General features: G+C 39.5%; 1 protein-coding gene across 3 annotated transcripts; it reads right to left on the bottom strand.

Annotated features, from left to right (window-relative positions):
* Nucleotides 1–4078: 4078 nt before the first annotated feature.
* On the bottom strand, nucleotides 4079–19524 carry LOC110380328 (apoptosis-inducing factor 1, mitochondrial). Of its 3 annotated transcripts, XR_007511118.2 has the most exons (18): nucleotides 19224–19523; nucleotides 18671–18894; nucleotides 16544–16693; nucleotides 15362–15463; nucleotides 13951–14008; nucleotides 13328–13464; nucleotides 12546–12673; nucleotides 12088–12275; nucleotides 11811–11913; nucleotides 8847–8929; nucleotides 8247–8396; nucleotides 7567–7649; nucleotides 6853–7155; nucleotides 6295–6422; nucleotides 5900–6023; nucleotides 5110–5237; nucleotides 4397–4837; nucleotides 4079–4178 (listed from the first exon to the last, which is right to left on the bottom strand). XR_007511118.2 is itself a non-coding variant. In XM_049841499.2 (17 exons), exons 1-17 carry the CDS (start codon nucleotides 19321–19323, stop codon nucleotides 4163–4165), a joined length of 2205 nt encoding a protein of 734 aa, XP_049697456.1. In that variant the 5' UTR covers nucleotides 19324–19524; the 3' UTR covers nucleotides 4079–4162. The 3 variants fall into 3 exon arrangements, 1 of the variants encoding a protein (XP_049697456.1); XR_002429807.3 differs by lacking the exon at nucleotides 15362–15463 and having other exon boundaries at nucleotides 19224–19522; XM_049841499.2 differs by lacking the exon at nucleotides 4397–4837 and having other exon boundaries at nucleotides 19224–19524.
* Nucleotides 19525–19818: the final 294 nt, after the last annotated feature.

Below are 19818 nucleotides of genomic sequence, written 5' to 3'. Positions count from 1 at the left end.
TGGGTTCTAATCAAACGAAAGAGAACGTAATTGTAAACGAAAATTTATCTAATGTGGCCCATGTGCATAATAAGCTAAATATTATTGGCGTAGTGATGATAGTTATTATAATAATGTTAATCATAGTATTTGCCTACGCACTGAAACGAAGATTTATTAGAGGCGTGAGGAAATGGCTAAGAAAAGAAATGGTAGCCAGTTCTGTAGCCTTACTAAGGTCGAAACTGTGCAACCTAAACATACAATGAGTCCGCCGTCAACAGCTAAAGTTGTGCTTTGATAATAATATTCTGATCAAAAACCCTCGTTCTCTCAAGTGATATTATATTTGTGTGAATGTGTAGTGAACGTTAAACAGTAGTGAATGTATTTTTTATGGCGTCATCATGTCGGGTACTGGAGACTCTTGGTCATTCGTACGAGTAGGCCAAGCGTGTAATTTTATTTTTTAATATGTATAGCAGATTTCGTATATAATATACTTAGATTATGTATATTTCATGTTACTTATTATGTATGTAATCACATTAAATGTCAAGACGGACTCTCTAGAGGTGTTCCGCAACTGTAATAGACGAATATGAGTAGTGTATTACATAGATTTAATACAGTTTACAGGACGTCAAATCAAATCAAATCATTTATTTTGCACGTTTTGGACGTATTGTGTTATATTTTGTTTTTCGATCGTAGGACATTCTGCATAGTTTGTATTGTTGGTACCGGCCAGCCACAATGACTCCAAGAGAGGAGAACAGAGTATAACACAAAAGGTTAAGAACATTTTGTACTTAGTTTAAGATAGTTCTATATTGTTAAAATCAAAGTTTTGTCCTGTTTGGAGATAGATTCTCTACTCTGTAATTGATATTCAATTTGTAATAATGAACATAAGTTTGAACCTGCACTCTCAGGCACGAGAGGTGTATCTTTTAATCACTAAGCCATTAGGTACAAAGCCAGTAGTACTGAGACAAACATGCGCTTATCGCACAACCCGTCAAGCATCCTGTTTCAAAGTTGTTATTGTATAAATGTATACTGTAAGCAAATTTTTGTTGAGACTGTAATTTATTAGTATTGTTTGTGAACATTGTAAGCACTTCTTAGATTATATAGTAACTGGATAAGAATATTTTTTTTGTAAAAAAAAATCTTTTGTCAAATTTTTTTTTTAAAAAAGGGGAGGAATGATGTAGTGGGACCTACACTAATTGTTGACGCATCAATATTGTTCATACTGTACTCGCATTGTGTTCGCCTCCCCAGCTGTCCCGTATATCGCACTACCGACGCACGCTACTAAATATTGTGACTGTACCAAATCGTATGTAACCTAATTGGAGTCAGAAAATAAAAGTGTATTAATTAGTATTCGATTTATTTACTTATCTCTGGACACGACACCCCACCATTTAAAATTATAATGAAAAACAAAACAATCCCACTTTGAAGGCTCAACTACAGTATGTAACAGGTTATTTGTTAAGGAAAAGCAGAAAAATCTTTAAAAATTGTAAAACCTGTGAGAAAACATTATTTGAAAATAATGAAAAAGAAAACATGTACATAAGTTGTCGAGAATTTGTAAAAAATAGAAAATTTTTGTCATACCCTAGTGTGAATATGAAAATATTTTTTTCATGTTTACAGGATGTAATTTATAATGTTTAAAAAAATAAAAGTCATATTGTAAACACAAACAATTACACTAAAACTTTGTTACACGTAATAGCAGATACAAAATTTATTGATTGTCCAAGTCATAAAAGAGATTAAATAGACTTCTTTTTTGACTTTACGTGCAGATTTTTTTCATTCAGTTGGTGTAAGGCCACAAATAAATTTTTAAGCGGTGTCAGTAAACACTTTGATTCTGAAGACTCCATTCAAGTAGAAGCATTTAATTATTACAATAAAAGAAAAAAAAAGAAGCAATGCAACCACTTGCAAATATCTATGACAGTCATGAATTATACGAAGAGCTGAATATGTTCATCTGCGTGTATGACGGAAACGAAGACATTATCTCGGTGCTTAAATATATAATAGAAAATAATTTAACTGAAGTTTACCCCACTATCGAAATAGTCATGAGAATTATTGCCAACTTAAAATATATTTAAGGAATTCGATGACACAAGATCGACTTTCAGTCCTTGCTATTCTTTCGATCGAAAGTGACGTTGCTCATTAGATTATTCTACTTTAATTAAATATTTTAGTCTTAAGAAAAGTAACAAGCATCAGTTTTAAAATTTATCATTTTAATGTTTATTAATGTTGTGGTTCTTTTAACATTAATTATATTAGAAAACAAATTTTATTAATCTTTATTGTTTCTCTTCAAACATGACGTTTAGCTAAATCGAACAAGATGCTACTTTTGCAACAAATACTTTTTACGAAGGACAAAGGGCCTCGCACCTGTCGCACATAGCCTCACTATAGCTAGGGCCACTGGCCCTATGTGCCACACATTGTAAGTAACACATTGTGTGTAAGTAAATGACTCCACTATCGCCCAATCGATATTACTTGATTATTTTTAATGGGATCATCTGCAATTAATTAACTGGCACTGTATGCCAAATACACAAAAATCACAAGTTCTTCCTTTTTGCACCCGTATACCAAGATATCAACAGAAAACAGAGATAATCCAATCCACAGAAATCTATGTAAAATTATATTTGATACAGGACATTATCAGAGATATTTACTTAATGAATTCATTTATTTTTTCAACTGACTTCCTAAAAAGGAAGAGTGGTTCTCAATTCTTTAGCATCTTTTTTTTTACTTTAACAACACACAGCGCAAAGTCAATTTTTCATGGAACAAAGAACTATCACCGGCTTCTGAACATATGCAGGTGATAGACAACCGATTGTCACCCTTAAGATGACCCACAGACTGAGACAACATAATGAACCGGAACAACAAAATTGAACTGTGAACAGACAGTCACAGCAACCATAGACAACCAATGCTTCCAACTTTCCCATCTTTGGTTTGGTGGTTATCCTTTAGTTAGAGGAGCCCAAATGCTTGTACTGAATGCATTGCTCATCCCACTATTAACCAACATTGCCCAGAAAACATACAACATCAGAACAGCCAAGCCCACAATATAAAAGACTAAAACAACCCACCATTTTAGACCAGACAAATATGATTTTATTTATATGCAATGGGTGCAACATTTACACAGCAACATTCCACTAGAACAGTAGAACAATTTCAAGACACCTTGTGTTATTACCAAAATAATTTATTCTGACAATGAGCGCACACCTTGACTTTTTCAAAAACAACTACTGAAGTACGTAATACTGGCCTAGACGAGAATTCGTTTGTAATTTTGCACAACAAGGATTTTTAAAGTAATTTGACACTACACTGCAATTAATATTTCAAGACTGCAACCCGCAATCATAAGGCAAACAATGGCAATACGATTCAAAACCACCTATCAACAACAATACGAAACGAACAGACACCATTTTGACTTTCGAAAACAGACAATATCAAGAAAATTACCACGCCACTTTTGATCTTTCACAGTAACTGAATGCTTGTGCTGCTATCTTTTCCGTAACGAACGAGTAATAGCGTCGAGACGAGAACGAGAAATAAATTAACGATGGTCAATGATGGCGGCGGCGGCGCGGGCAAACAAATGTCAACGCGTGGTTGAATGACATCTGACAGCCATAGACTAGCTAGTACATGCTATGATGCTGGCCCATAAATATAGAATATGTTAAGGTGGCCCTAGACCTACTATATTGCAATTGCAATCCGTATATATAAAATAAAGTCGAACTAAAAATATACGTAAAGGTGGCTCCTCGATCGAAATAATTTGGTCTGAAGAGTGGCTTCTTCCTTCATGTGGCGGCGTTTGTGGTCGCGTGTGGCCAGTGTGCGGCGACACTTATAACGCCTAACGCGCGTTAGCATGTGTACAGCCTGAATAAAATGTATGTAGCCTATGATGTCGTAGCCTGTTTACCAGCTACGGGATACTGACTAATCAAATATAATAAAAAAGGTACTTAAATAAAACAACAGATTAATGAATCAAAACTTTCAATATCAAAAAAAAATATGTTCACACAGACAATTCCTTAAAACTTTTCTTGCAAATTTTTTTTTTTTACCATACTTTCCAACTGAAACAAAAATGTCAATGGTTAATTAAAATTTCCCACAAACTGTATATTTTCGATGACTAAGGTTATAGCACACACCTGACCTTTTTCGCCTCAATTCACCGTTCTAGATAAGTCATGAAACAGTTTGTTCTACACACAATCACAATTGGAATAACTATCGGAGGCAATGCTAGAGCAAGCTGTGTGCTCTAACCTTTAGCTTAGCATGTACCAACCTTTTTACTCTTTTTTTTTCGAGGGCCGTAAGACGTATGATGAGATAAAGGAGCACACCGCAGTTGCTATTTGTTGAGTAACATTTAGTATGTTGTTTGGTAACATTCGTTTACAAAAGGTTTAGATTATTTAGATTAGCAAGCGTCGCCGTGTAAGGTGACGTCTTGTATCTTTGATAACGGTCAACTTCTAACCGAAGTTAGCAGTTAACGAGTTATGTAATGTTTGCGTCATCCGCGGTGTAAGGCCGGCGACTCGGCTTGCGACCAGTGAGCGGCTGCTAATGTTCACAAGTTACGGAATGCGATCATGTTTACAAACGTTTCTCAACAAAACTGAACCGCGGTGATGTTCCCTAGACGACCATACGGCGCTACGGATATCGGTGTCGCGTTATTGTCGGACAATCTTTTTTCGAAGTTGGTTTGGGTTTACAGTCACTGCGAAATAAAAAGATTAAAAATTGTTGGACGGATTGTGACAGCAAGTAGTGGGGTGGACTTTTATTCAGGTACAAGATCCCAGAGTCCCTTATTTTCTCATAAATAAACAGTTGATGTAGGAAGTTCTTCAAAACACGATGCTATATTTGGGCAGACAGTAACAAACTACCCCATAATGACGACCAGAACATCCAAAAAGGATTAGGGACCCTGGGATATTGGTCTGCTTCTTTAAGTCCACAAGTATATAGGTAAGGGCGGGTACTCACTTAGTTAAACAAGGCCCAACTTCAGCGACCACTACCTCGTCCTTCTTGTACACACATCGTGTGCTCGGGAAGCCCAGTAGCTCCGCCAGCACGTTGATGTCTTGGTACGTAGGCTTCGCGCGAAGCAACTGCAATACATCAACACTTCAGTAAAGATATCGTTGATACACAATTGCCATCAGTCAGTGTGTTCTATTTTCTCCTATGAAAAATCAATGATCATCCGCCGGACAGACTAAAACAACTTTTTACTATGAATTTCCACATTTCAATAAAACTAATTTTAGGGATTTTGTCACGGTTACATTAATATTATTTTATCCAGACGTTTCTGATCCTTTACTTACAACATCCATAGTCACGGGCAGACTAATAATAACCGCGATATTTTTTATATTTTTAAATGTTTTTTTTTTTATATAATTTAACATTTAAAAATGTAAATAATATGTTGTGAAGCAAATAAATTAAAAACAAAAACCGCGATAAAATCCGTAGTTTTATTTTAATGTCTAATATTCACGTAAGTTTCAGAATTTTCAGGTTCAATTTCAGAGCAATGTTTTTTTCTTAAAGAAAAGAAAAGTTGTCGACAAGCTTTTGCCCGGAAATGTATAAATGAATAGTGTAAGGCTGGAAACAGTGCTCGACCGACGGTCAGCGTTGACCGTCGGTCGACGTAGCTATATCTGTGCAAGTCTACGCGCGTGATTTTGTATGTGATTCGGTCAGGACGTACAGTCAGCACTGACCGTCGGCCGAGTACTGTTTCCAGCCTAAGCGAGTGTACCTCAGTGGCCACTTCCCTGCGGTCGTCGATGGCCGGCATGTTCCAGAACACAAAGCCGACCACCACCTCGTCGCGCAAGTAGAAGAGCAGGCCGCGCTTGTACCGGTTCACGTACTCCGCGCTCCTGCAACAACAACAAACAAATCATTTATATACACCTACATGAATTAGCGACCCCCCACATAAATTATATAAATTAAATACCACATAAATATATCGATGAAATCACCAACCCTCATTGAGCAAGCGTGGTGATTAATGCTCAATCCTGTAACAGCGACCCCCAGCTTCTCACAGGTGCAATGCTGATGTTGATTTTCTTGACTGGTAGAGAATGCCTCGCCAATGTATGTACCAATTTTGTACATAAATAAATAATTAATTGTATGTCGTACCTGCTCTGGAAGCAGCCTTGCCTTTCGCCCGCGTTGGTCATTGTCTCGGCCTCCTTAATGGATTCTTCGTCCGTACATTCCTTGAAAAGCCCCACGATGGGCATGCATGCACCCACTTCGCCGACTACCTGCTCACAATATAACAATTTTCTAGCAAAACTTATTATTGGCAAATTATTTAATACTTAATGTGTGAAGTCACTTTTAAGTAGAGAATTTACTCAATTATGAATTCGAAGCGAATTATGAAGAAATCTTATAACTCTTCAAATGAAGATTTGCTCATTCTAAAATAATAAAATAAAATATCTTCTTCAGTTCTCAACCCATAGTACTTTCGAGTAAAATGGTTCCCATCTTATAAATGGATGAATCAAGAATCTTCTTTGTCTTATCAATAACAGCAGTGAAATCATCATTTTGCGATTCTAACAAATCCTAAAAACACGTCGGCTGACTACACTTGAAAGTATGGCTACCGTATCAAACGGGCTGCCAAACAAAATAGCATCGCATCGCAGTTTTGTGTGGGTGGCCTTAGTTGAGTGTGTTACTGACCTCCATCTGCAGCAGATCGCCGAGGCGCACCCACCAGTTGGGCTCCATGTTGCAGGGCATCCAGTAGCCGGTCATGTTGGAGCCGGCGATGTAGCCCTGCTCCTCGGCGTTGATGACGTGGTCGGCGCGCATGCGCGTGTCCTTCTCCTGCGAGTAGTAGCTGGCGGCGTCGCCGGCGATGTACAGGTGCGTCCGCGCCTCGAGCTCGGTGTTCACCAGGTAGCCGCCGTTGATCTCGTCGCGCTCCAGGTACGAGCCCTCGGCCAGGTCCACGCGCGGCTCCGCGCCTACTGCCACGAACGCCTGCACACACACATACATTATATAAGCTTTTGATTTGCACCTGTTCCAATTTCAAGGACGTATATGCTAATGATTGTCGACCCAAATCCATAAGTTGGTACGTCATTTTTACGTGGTTCCGTCAGTACAACTCAGCCGTATTTAAACTCGGCGCGTGTGTTACCAGCCTTACAATCGTGCTGCGATCTCACACAAAGCATACGCAATGATCATTCATGAATTGGGTCAATAAAAAAACAAAAAAAAGCAGCACATATCAGCTATTTCCCGTATACCGTACTTTCAATTGATTATTTACGTCATTTTATGTCAACCTCAACGTCAAATAAACAACTCGTGTTATATCTGTATAGGCCTACTGTCAAATGTTGAGGCAGTGTAAGACAATATTAGAATAAAAGTATATCTTACGAAGTCCGTGACTAAAGACTGGCCGTTAGACAGCGTGAGCTCGAGTCTCCCGTCTACTGACTCGAACACATCGTATACTTGAGCTGGAACCAGACATAAAAGGATTATAAAGAGGAAGTTTCTCTATACAGATGCCATCAGGTCAACCTACCCCAATCTGTCAAATACCAGGCAAACATTACCATCCACTATTTTGAAAGATTGAGGCAAGTTGGTGTGCTGGAGTCTCTACAATCTATCAATTCTTTAAATAGATTTTCAACTCTACCTATAAGGTCCAATTTTGATTGGGATGTGGTACAGTTTGGAGTAACTTGAACAGCCAGCAAACTCGATGATATATTATATTAACATAAGAATTGAAGAACACGCCTAAAAACGCTGGTACTCAGCCGCATACGGTTGGACTGGAAGCCGACCCCAAAATAAATATAAAACGGACAAAAAAATCACGTTTGTTGTATTCCCCCCAAAATATTTATTTAATTCTAGTTTTCAGTATTTGTTGTTATAGCGACAACAATAATACATCATCTGTGAAAATGTCAGCTCACTATCACGGTTAACGAGATACAGCCTGGTAACAGACGGACGGACAGAGGACCGAAAACAATCAGTTATCCCGTTTTACCCTTTGGGTACGGAACCCTAAAGGCTCGGAAGATGATGAGATGGTGTACCTTTGGGCACTTGCGTGACACCCTCGCACTTGATGAGCTCCGCGGCCCACACGCCGAGGTACTCCGGCAGGATGCCCGAGAGTATGCCCTTGTCCTTGTACACGTGTGTTATCACCCTGCCCGGCCCGTCCTCTAACGGCATCATTTTATCTGCAATAACGTTTATGACACATAAATCAGAACAAGCAAATATACTTGAAAAAACACAAAATCATGGTAAAATAAAAAAAGAACAAGGAAGGAGAAAAATATGGGTCACAAAAGTAATACTACGTGTTTAGATCATCATCATCGTCGTTTAGATAAGCTTAAAATATTGAGTCATTCGAGTTGAATCCTACTTTTGGGTCCATTTTAATATTTGTGGTTCCCTCATTTCTAAAATCAAAAGGTCTCGTTGGATTCCGAAGAACGTTGCGGCGGGTACGTGTGGAAATGTCGTATTAAATAAAATTTCACATATAATTGTAACATGGGCTATATTTTACATGGTTATAGACAGGAGATCCTTCGGGATGCTATTTAGCTAGTTAACACACACAGAGGAAGTTCATGCTTCGTTTATATTATTGTATGATAGCAGAGATATTTAGAACTTACTCATTTTGCCCAGATGCCACGCGAGCTCGCAGCCCAGAGGGCCGGCGCCTATGACTGTTACATGCTTCGCTTCTTTGACTTTCCTAAAATGTAATAACATAAAGTACTATATACGTTTTAAACAAAATCACCTGAATGCGTTTCAAAAAAGAAACAACATTCAAAGCTTTTTTATAAAATTTTACAATATTTCATATTATTCTCATACGTCTGTTCAAATTGACATAAGATTTATTGAATTTGAATTAAGAAATAAATAAAATAAAACTGACAAAATATTTTTTTGTCCTTTTGATTTTTTTTTTCAACTTTGTGAAGCTATCCTTACTAATATTATAAATCGGAAAGTGAGTTTGTTTGTTTGTTTGTTTGTTCCGCTTTCACGCCGTAACTACTGAACCGATTGCTTTGAAATTTTGCAGACGTAAAGTTAGAAGTCCGGATTAAATAATAGGGTACTTTTTATCCCGAAAAAAATAGATATTCCCGAGGGAAAACAAAAATATTGTTTGCTTGATGGATGGATTGTAGATGGCGCTGTGTGTCGTTTAAAATGACAGTAGATGCAGAGGGAATGATAACTTTAACGGAAGAGTTTTGTAATGTTGTGGGCAGCGAATCGGAGTTGGTAGCAACAGTTTATACTGATTTACACGCTCATATAAATGATATGCTGGAGTACACTTAGAAAAACATTGTTTTTTCGCATGGTCAGCTCTATGTAGCGTGTTCCCGGGTTTCCAGTGCCCAAAATCTGCATGTTTTTGCTCCACAAGGGAAAACGTATAATCAGGGCCGCGCCGACCCCCGGCAGCGCCTGTGTGCGAAACCTATGAAGCGCCTCTTTTTTAACGAATCATCATAAAACGAATTTAATTTTTGAATGAATATTTTTAATTGTTAAATTTGACTGAAATAAATGTTCTCCAGTCAGCGGCGGACCTAGCCATTGCGAGGCTACGTGCGGCAGGTCTATGCGAGGCCCTTTGTTCTACGTGAAAAGTCTGTTGTGAGCTAGGAGTTATTTTCTTGTTAATAAATGGACTTACAAGCGGCGCTACCTTCTAGGTTCGGCTAAAAAAGGATTGAAAAAATAAAAGAAGTGGAAAATAAAGCAGAGCGTAGCGAGCGCAAAAATTTTTGAGCTTTGGGTCACTAAAGCACCTAAACTTGTATATTAAAGAACGGTGCAAGGTAGTCGCGAGCGCAGCGAGCGCGAAAATTTTTGATTTTTGGGACATAAAAGTACTCTAATCATGTTAGAATGAACGGTACCGTCAAGCGAACAGCCGCGAGCGCAGCGAGCGCGAAAATTTTTGACTTTTGGGACATAAAAGTACTCTAATCATGTTAGAAAGAACTATACTGACAAGCGAACAGCCGCGAGCGTAGCGAGCGCGAAAATTTTTGAGTTTTGGGACTTTGGGTTTTAGAATGAACGGTAGGCACTGACAAGTGAAAGCCGCGAGCGTAGCGAGCGCGAATTTTTTAAAATTGTTTGTTAAAGCTAAGCGTCCACTTGTCGGTATCGTACGCAACGGACGTATCGGACGTATAGCACAAATAAAAAGAATCCGTGACTGGATCGAGAGCCAGTTGTTTTTGTTACGTTGGTGCTCCAATTTTTTTGTTAAATTGAGAACTCAAAAAGTAAACGCAGAATGAATAAGAAATAAATAAAGAAAAATTTTTTTTTTCTTGGACCAGATGTATATGTATTTTTTAATTATATTTTTTTTTTATATATTAGTGTGGGTTATAGCGCGAGGCCCCCCCAAGCGCGAGGCCCTGTGCGAAGGCACAGTTCGCACACCCCTAGGGCCGCCACTGTCTCCAGTTTTACAGTACTTAGATAATATTATCATTAATATCTAAGTGGTCAAAACTGTGGAACATTTAGGAATTAGGATACTAAATAATCTTTCCTGACTCATTGTAGAGCGCAGGTAATTTTTTATAAGTTTTAATTTAGACAATATATAAATAATTTGACAGCTGTATGCCCTAACATTACAATAGCATTACGAATTATGCTAACTATGCCAGTTACAGTAGCAAGCGCGGAAAGGTCCTTTTCTAAACTAAAACTTATAAAAAATTACCTGCGCTCTACAATGAGTCAGGAAAGATTAACTAATTTAGCAACAATATCCATAGAGGAGGCCATACTACTAGTATTACACACACTTTCAATCAAATGATTGTTCATTTGTTTTGTTTTACCTTAGCTATCTCGTTCGTTAAAATCGAGGAATACCCGTGATCGCATCGGGCTGCGTTCAGAAACTCACTCATACTCATACAAACTCGGCGCCTCTACGGTTTTAAATAACTAGTACTTTTTCCCTGGTTCAAAGAACTGCCGCCGTTTTAACGTTGAGCTCGTAAGGAATGTAAACTAAAACCCTAAACGTAAAATGAAACCATAAACGTGAATAATAATAAACATTAAATATTGAGAGACTTGTTCAATAAGCGTTATAGATGTTTTGTAGTTTACAAGGCCTATGTTGCGCGTATTGTACCTACTTGTCGATACTCCACTACAAAAAACAATCATATAGGTAATAAAAATAATTTAGGTGGCAGTGGCGGCGCGGCGCCCCTATTGTCTTGGCGCCTGTGTGCGCCGCACACTTCGCACACAGGGGCGGCGCGGCCCTGCGTATAATATAGTGTACCATTCAGTTTTGGTTTAACAACTAATCGTATCCAGCGTTACATCGCGCTTCTTAGATTTTTCCGTGGGAATGAGAAGTTTTCTTATAGTTGTGATTTATACCGCAATATAACCGAATTCCACGCGGGCGAAGCCGCGGGCGGAAAGCTAGTATACAATATGCCCGTTTACCTACAGAAGCTATGTTATATTCGGGTAGGTAAGAACGCGAGTGAAACCGCGGGAAAATGGCTTGTAAGAATACACGAATACGAGGATCTTTTTCCGTAATCAAGACTCCTTACCTGTACGCTAGCTCCAAATCCCTAACTGTACGCATGGTGCAAACTTTTTCCCGTACTGCCTTCGGAGCGGATTTTATGATGTCAAGAGTTCTTGGTTTTGAACCTGCGAGGAAATAGAACAATGTTCAAAACATCATCTGCCTAGCCTTTTGGTGTTATATTTTCTTTTTGTTAGTAAGAGAAAATTAAAAATACGTGTGCATTACTTTAGGGTCATCTAAAAGACGGACTAATTATTTTTTTTCAGTCATCATGCCTATTGGAGGGTTGTACTGACCGGGGGCCAACAGACACCGCTCGTAATATATCGGATGCTCCCCACTCATGGTCTTGACGTAGGCCACGTGGTCGTCAGCGTCCAGTCGGACCACACACCAGCCCGTCGCGATCGACAACGCCGGGCCCGTCTTTTTCCGATAAAATACAACGGGATCTAAGAAATCTCCGCAATCTGCATTAAACATTCTGCAAGAACAAAAATTACCTCTTAGTTACGAATACGAATATCATTTATGTGTATAAAACATGCTATACAAGAAGATGGTACCTAATGCTTTCGACCCCGTAGTAGGTCCCTGGTAAAATACAAGTACTCGTAATGCCCAATTTATAAGAGAAGAATGCGAAAAGGAGCTTTGTCACGTTTAAAAAGATCAAAACCGCTAACATATCTAGAGGAAGCTAGGTTTAAATCCTGTGGACTGTGTGGTAGAGCAAATGAACAAATAATCATACGTTTGTCTTCGTCCGTCTGCGACATACTTCAAAATCTTCGGGTCAGGAGGATCTTCTTCAAACCACATTTCCTTACTAAGCGGCGGCCGCTTGTAGGGGAAGGAATCTTCTTTCGTTACGAAGAATACCTGCATAGTTATGTGGTGTGACCAAAATATTCGTGACCAGACACAGGATTGTCTTCTAGTTTTCTAGAGATGCGATGGCTCAGGCCCATGTCATAGATAAAAAACGGTCGTTCATAATACAAATAGTTATTGGACCTCATTAGATTAGCTCAAGACAATAACGGTGTAGAGAAAATATAAAGCATTTATTTATTTAAGACCACGTTGGGCAGTCAGTCGAAATCTAGCTTAGGGTGCGTCTACACGGTGCATGTAACTGGAGCAAGTTAACACGCGCTCAAGTGACAAGAGAACGCGGGTGGGTATTTTTCTTTGGTACAGGCGCGAGTCGCTGGACCCGCACAGTTTTAATATGCATGTAACCTGTGCCTCAACATACGCAAGCTACTTGCACCGTGTAGACGCACCATTGAATCCTTCTGTAGTGTGTCCGGTAGTTTTTGTAGTACCTATTTGTTTTTTTTTTTATTAGCTTCACTTGTAACTACAACTATGTATGTAAGAAAATCTTCGAATCTTAATTTGACCCACTTCTCGGTCTTCGATTAGGATTAAATTTTGCACAAGCCCTGAGTTATGATGACAATACATGACTAGCGTGTTTTTTAGTTTTTAAAACTATTAATTTTATTGTAAAGGTGAGTCTAAAAGTACCTTAGCAGTTTTGTCGTGTTCCATAATGGCCTTGTATGCGGCCCACCCGGCGGCGCCCGTGCCTATTATGAGATACTGAACGCAAGCGGGAATGTCGCGCTCGTTGTACGGCCGCTTCATCTTCCTTCGAGGCCGCCCTACAAATGGTGTCATTGAGGTAAGTATCCTACAAATCCTATATCTTACAAATTCCTACTTATATTGTAAATGTGAAAGTTTGACGCACAAATGACTGGACCGATTTGGTTGACATTTGGTATTTAGATAGGTGATACCCTGGATTAACACTTATCAACACACCACGCGGGCGAAGCAGCGGGCGAAAGCTTTACACACGGTCGGCTTTGCTCCATGGTACCTAAGTTATTAATTAACTTGGGTTATGTATGGGTGCTAACACAACTGATAAACTACATATAGCTACATCATGTACATAGTTATTAATACATATTAATATTGTAACACCCAGACCACGGAAAACAAGCATGTTCGTCGCATAAATGTCGACCGAACCGGGAATCGAACCCGGGACCTCAGGTTCGGTAGAAGGGTACATTAGCTAAGCAAGCTACAAGTTTATTTACTTCCAACACAAGAAAGCATATAATATTTTAGGTACTTACACACAGGCTTTTCTTTCGTTACCTCCTGCATTCTCCTCCATAAATATAATTTATACATCTGAAAGAAAATGAAAATTAGAGATGCAACGATTAAATCTTTCATTTAATCAAATACCGGATACCCGGCTTCGCTTCTAACCACATAAGTGGATACCTGGCGGCCGGATATACGGCATATTCAAAAAATAAATGCAATTAATAAACCGAAGATTACATTTTGAAGTTCCAGATTTGTTTGAAAAATTATACCTTCATTAATGTAGGGGGATAGTGACATTTCATGTAAAGATTGGCTTACAAAAAATTGAAGTAATGAAAAAATTGCAACTGAACAACACACGCTGATCTCGAACATTAGTCGAGTATAAGCACAGTCGATGAACAATTGGACAAAAATAAACTAATATACATTTATTTATACAAATCGATGAATTAAAAATGTTTTATATGGATACAATTTATTTACCTTTTGACACTTATTTGATATTCGTCAGTTAGCTACCTTACAACAGACCACACGGCTATCCGGCAGTGTAAGACAAGCGAATACCGAGTATGCGGGAGGCCGAATACCGGACACGCAGGTATACGGTAGGCCGAATTCCGAATACTAAACGGACATTCGTTGCATCTCTAATACCATTAAACTGATCCCAACTAGCAAAATGATTGATATTTTGTACTTAATGGTATTTCAATATTTTCTCTTTTGTTATTGTTTGCGTGAGGTAAAATATATTCCATCAAAATCAAGTAACTATTGCTAATATTACAAGAAAGTTGATATACAGAAAACATTTCTGTTAAAATTCACGAGACTTGTTTGAATTTGGTAGAAATAAATTTTGCCTATCGTCTGGTTGCAATATTACGTGTTTGGGAGCTTAAAATGGCTCGGCAGGCTCTACGTCTAGTTTCTGGACAATATATCAGAGTAGAAAATTAGATTTGAAAATACCACTAAGTATAAAACAATATGGTGCAATGTGATGGCATTTTAATAATAAGGCTCACGACTTATGGTAATCCAGCCCAAATTTTTGTTTAGTTTGTACTAAATGAGATGCTGTATGTAAATGGTTGATTTGACGCAAAATTGTTCTTTGTCATTTTTTATGTAGAGAATGTTTTCTTTCCTTCCTGAAGACGAATATATTATTAGCGATATTAGACCACAGGAAGTACAGGCTAAGGAACATTTTTATTTGGATTATAAACGGTAAATTCCACGAAGGGCACATATACACATGTGGGACATAGTGATGATTAATGGGACGTAGTAATGTGACTCTATTAATAAGTTTTACAAAGATTATGATGGTGAATAAAGCTACATGGCCATTTCGGTGACTACAGTGACTTTCATCTTTGCTAGTTGGGGCTCCAGTGATCAGAGTACGCGAATGCTCACCACTCTAATAGTTCTTCTGTAGGCAAGGTGCGCTTGTGGGGAATTTGCTGTATTTATCATCGCTTGCAAGCGGCTGGTAGATTGGGTGTGGTGTGTCACGTACTATTAAAACACTCTTGTTAAACATACTGCCGTTAATAGTTGCCCGAACCCAAGTAGTTGCCGTCAACGAAAAGGGTTATGCAGATAGAGAAGTTCCTATAGCCACGTTAATCATTCGCTTTCAATAATATGCCGTGTTGACCTAAGCTTCCAAATCTAGCTTTTTGTAAAATAAAATAATGGGAACCTATTTACAACTCGTGATTGCTCTGGGGTAAAATAAAATTTTAGGATTGTGCAGCCAACTCTTTACACCTCAATTCAACATAAATATTGGTAGTACATTTTTAATACTACTTCATGATATTAATCCTATAAACTGTCACATTATAATTCAGGTTGCAAGAATTGTGTGTTTAGGGCTAGCCCACACGACATGCATGTCACACGTGCGTCATATGGCAACAACGGAAACCAAAGTTATACCTAAAGTGTCTAACGCGGTGTCCTGCGTGAGCGACGAACGCGACGCGACGCGACGCAACACGACGCGACGTAATGCGACGCGATGCTATACGCGACAAATGTCCTACGTCATTACTTCTCAAATCATGGAGAAGTTCAGTACAATTTTGCTTGAAAGTTCATATTTAAAGTACAGACAGCAACATTTATGTTTTTTGTCCCACAACAATATTGATTCACGCACTGTGGCGATCAACGCTTCTGAATAGTTCGTGGTGTCGCATCTGGTCGCCCTCAAATCAAGTGCGCGTTACGTCGCGTCTCGCCGCAGACACTCACATAGGCCACATGTAGGGCATGCCGTTGAGTTGATCGCGTTTGTCGCGTTCGCAGCGTCGCGTCGCGTCGCGTTGGTCGCTCACGCAGGACACCGCGTAAACAAAAGGGTGCGTCTACACGGTGCATGTAGCTGGAGCAAGTTAACACGCGCTTAAGTGACAAGAGCACGCGGGTGGGTATTCTGCTTTGGTACATGCGCTAGTCGCTGGATCCGCACGTTTTTAAAATGCATTTAACCTGCGCATGTGCCTCAAATTGCGCAAGCTACTTGCACCGTGTAGCCAAGTGCACCAAGAATTCTTAGATATAAAATCAATAAACAACATTGATACTGACCAAACCAAACGCACCGAAGAATGACAGTAGCGCCCAAAAATACATCCAAGGGAAGCTCGGTGGCGGAGGCGGCGGGGGAGGCTCCGGCGTCACCACCGGCTTCAGGGAGCACTGCCCTTTGTTAGTACCCTTGGTGCAGTCCAGCATCGGCTGCAACGGTAAGTCAATGCACACTTATTCAATAATTCATAAGTACTCGACACTTCCAGGGGCTCAATTCTGCTAGTTTTACTTAAAGCGACATACGATTGATATCCAACTAAGATTCAGTAACGACTCGATTACTATTGAAACGTATGTGGCACTCCGTTATTTTTTATTTTAAATAAAGGTTTCATCCTTTTCTGTGATTCAATAATGAATCATATTGTCTGCAAATTATTTTCGATTCCAATATGATTGCAGAGCAGAGACCAAATAGCAGACCAGTGGCAAGCCAATGAAATGTCATTGGGTATTATGTCAGTAGCAGAATGCCCGATAAGGTTAAAACTGCTATTGAGATTCAATTGGTAAGTATATAATTGTCACATTATTAACTTAACAGAATCAAGCCCTTGATATCGAAATTTGGATAACCAACTGCGCAAAAGCCTACTTCAGTGCTCCATTAAAGTAGACACGCGAAGATAAGAGCAAAGATTTCTGGGCGGAGACGAGATGTTTCAATACTTAGGTATCGGAAATATATTGGTTGATTAAAACTCGTCCGCTCCGCTTTTTTGGTGGATAAATATCAATTGCGGGATGTCCTACATAAAACAATATCGTGGTATTGTGATAAAAACATATCGTGAACATAATTTACCTTCTTGACGAGAATACCCTCCGAGTAAATAACTTTTCAAGAACCAATAGGAAAATTCTTAAATATGATGTAATCCTATCTCACAAGAATTTAGCTAAATGAACAACATCCTACATCTAGAATTGTTCCACCATAACTATTGGCAACTGTAGATTTGTCATTAAATTATATAAGTCTTTGAAACTGCTGGCAAGAAAATTGGTTTGAACCGGTAGGTACGGGGCGCAGCTTAAAAGTATCTAGGCCATTACTGAGGCATTAGTAAAAGCTCAAAGTAAACTATACATGAAACAAAAATTTATTAGAAACGATGCGACATTTTTACGAAAAGTAATAGCCTAAATTTTCAATTTTTTTAAGTTCGAAAATCAGAGCCCTCGTTCGCGTTAAGTATCCGCTTTGACGGTCAAGTCGTCGGTCTGGCCGAGCTCCTGCTTCTCGGCCTCGTCGAGCAGCGTCATGCGGTCCAGCGGCCGCCACGGCTCGTGGAACGCGTACTTGTACTTGTTCCTGCCGTGGTAGCCCAGCTTGGGCAGCGCGTCCTTCACCGCCTCCGTCAGCCGCTTCACTGGCTTGTCCTTCCAGTAATCCGGGTGCACGATAGGCGAGTTGTGAAACAAGTCTTGAACACTAGCACTCGATTGGAAACAAAGTTCCGGATTTTTGAACAGCTCCATGTTGTCCTCGTTTGGAATTTCCTGTCAAAAAATGTTACTATTCACTTCAGGACTATCGGCAGGGAGGTGTTATAGTGCGTTGGACGAGATTAATTGCCCTCAATGTTTTGACCTATAAAATGTAAATGAAACCATCTGATAGTGTTGTAATGCGTCTATTTCAGTATGTATAGTGCGTATAATGTCAAGTCGTTCTCAGAAGTCAGCGATGCAGTGTTTCAGAGGCGAAGCCAGTGGATGTCGTAATCGGCGCAGCCTTCTTTCATCATCGCATTTCCTTCTCCCTCTCCCTCCTTCTCCGAATCTTTCTTTCCCAATCCTCTAAAGAAGCCTCTGAGGCGTCCGAAGAAACCTGGGGCTTTACTTTCTTCGTCCTCGACGGCCTGCGGGTCGATGCCGCTTTGGTATCCTGGAGGGTGGTGATGGAAGCCGGGATGATCTTCGTTTTGGCCTTCCTGGTCAGTGGTAGTGTACACCACGCTGGTCCGCTGATGAAGAAAGCACAAGCTGGATTTCATTAGATACTTAATGTCACGGCGCGGGGCTCTGATTTCGTCAAACGCACTATTCAAACACCGCATTGATAATGTCGCAAAGGTTCGATAAAAAATTGTTTCGTGAAAGTGTGTAAACAGTAATTACCTTGACATTACTGGGCGGTAGTGGCGGCACGACTACGTCGGGGACTTTGATCCTGTACGGGTCGTAGTTGGGGGGCTGCGGCCCCTGTGGGCACTCCGCGCGCCACGGTTGTTGCGGCGGCTCTGACTTCGGCCACGGCTCTACTTTCCTCTCGGCGGAGCTCTGAGCGATGTCCTTGCAGCACCCACTCCCACCCTTATCTTGTGAATAATTAAAACGACCCGCTGCAACAAAATAACATTTTGAGTTGGTTTATTTCTGGCGAAGTGGCCCACTTACCAAGAGACATTTGTGAGACCATTTTGGAGTTCAACTAAGCTACATTGATTCTAAATGTTGGCTAGGTACCAGTGCTCCTTTTGGAGTCCCTACAAGCTACTAACTTGCTACTTGACAGGTGGTGTCAAGTACTGAAGTTAAAAAAATCGCGACTCGATGTTGTTCCTAAAACGACCCACTGACTGCCCTTCTTTTACGAGGTCTACAGGTCGATGTAGTGAGGCGGCCTATGAAAATGATATTGTACAAGTTTATGGAAAAATCGGTGACTTACCTAGTCCTTTGATGACTTGCCCTAGACAGTTGTTGTTGAACGCAAGCGATGCATGGTTAATGTGCTTTATTTGAGCGCAGTATCGAAACGGACCTATCATGTTGACTCCCGACACATCAATTTGCTTCAGAATATAAAAATTATAAACACACCCAATTTAAGCTTATGATTATAAAAATTACATTGTTTTTGTAAAGTACGGCATGTTATTTAGTTTTGAGGGAATTGTTTTCTGACAGCGTGTGGAAAAAAAGTGAATGAGATGGAAATTTTCTTTTTGGGATAGGTATATGGTTTTTTAAAATTGTATTCAGACTTGCTTTCTTCTGTCAGATATTGCACCTTTTTGGTTTACTAAAAGGTTTTACGCAAAAAAGTTGTGTGCGTACGTAACCCAAGAAATCATAATTATTATTTTGAATTTACCGATTATGTGCAGGCTTAAGTTATTTTTTGGACTTGACTTTGTACAGAGGCCGGTTATAAAAGTTCGAGTTAATTATGAGAGGAATTATATACGCATGATTTCCTACCACTCTGCCCTTTCGCGATGAGATCGTTTTTGACTATCGTATGAAAGTGTAGGGAAATATTA

Source organism: Helicoverpa armigera, chromosome 19 (assembly GCF_030705265.1).
Source record: "Helicoverpa armigera isolate CAAS_96S chromosome 19, ASM3070526v1, whole genome shotgun sequence".
Lineage (NCBI taxonomy): Eukaryota > Metazoa > Arthropoda > Insecta > Lepidoptera > Noctuidae > Helicoverpa > Helicoverpa armigera.
This window is presented reverse-complemented; position numbering and strand designations above follow the sequence as displayed.

Excerpts from the sequence above, each read along its gene's own strand:
- LOC110380328 (XM_049841499.2), bottom strand. The coding sequence starts at position 19,323 with ATGATAGGTCCGTTTCGATACTGCGCTCAAATAAAGCACATTAACCAT. Across the intron at positions 13,465-13,950 it reads AACGAAAGAAAAGCCTGTGT|GGCGGCCTCGAAGGAAGATG; the intron begins GTAAGTACCTAA and ends CACCATTTGTAG. Across the intron at positions 7,156-7,566 it reads AGTCTTTAGTCACGGACTTC|GCGTTCGTGGCAGTAGGCGC; the intron begins GTAAGATATACT and ends GTGTGTGTGCAG.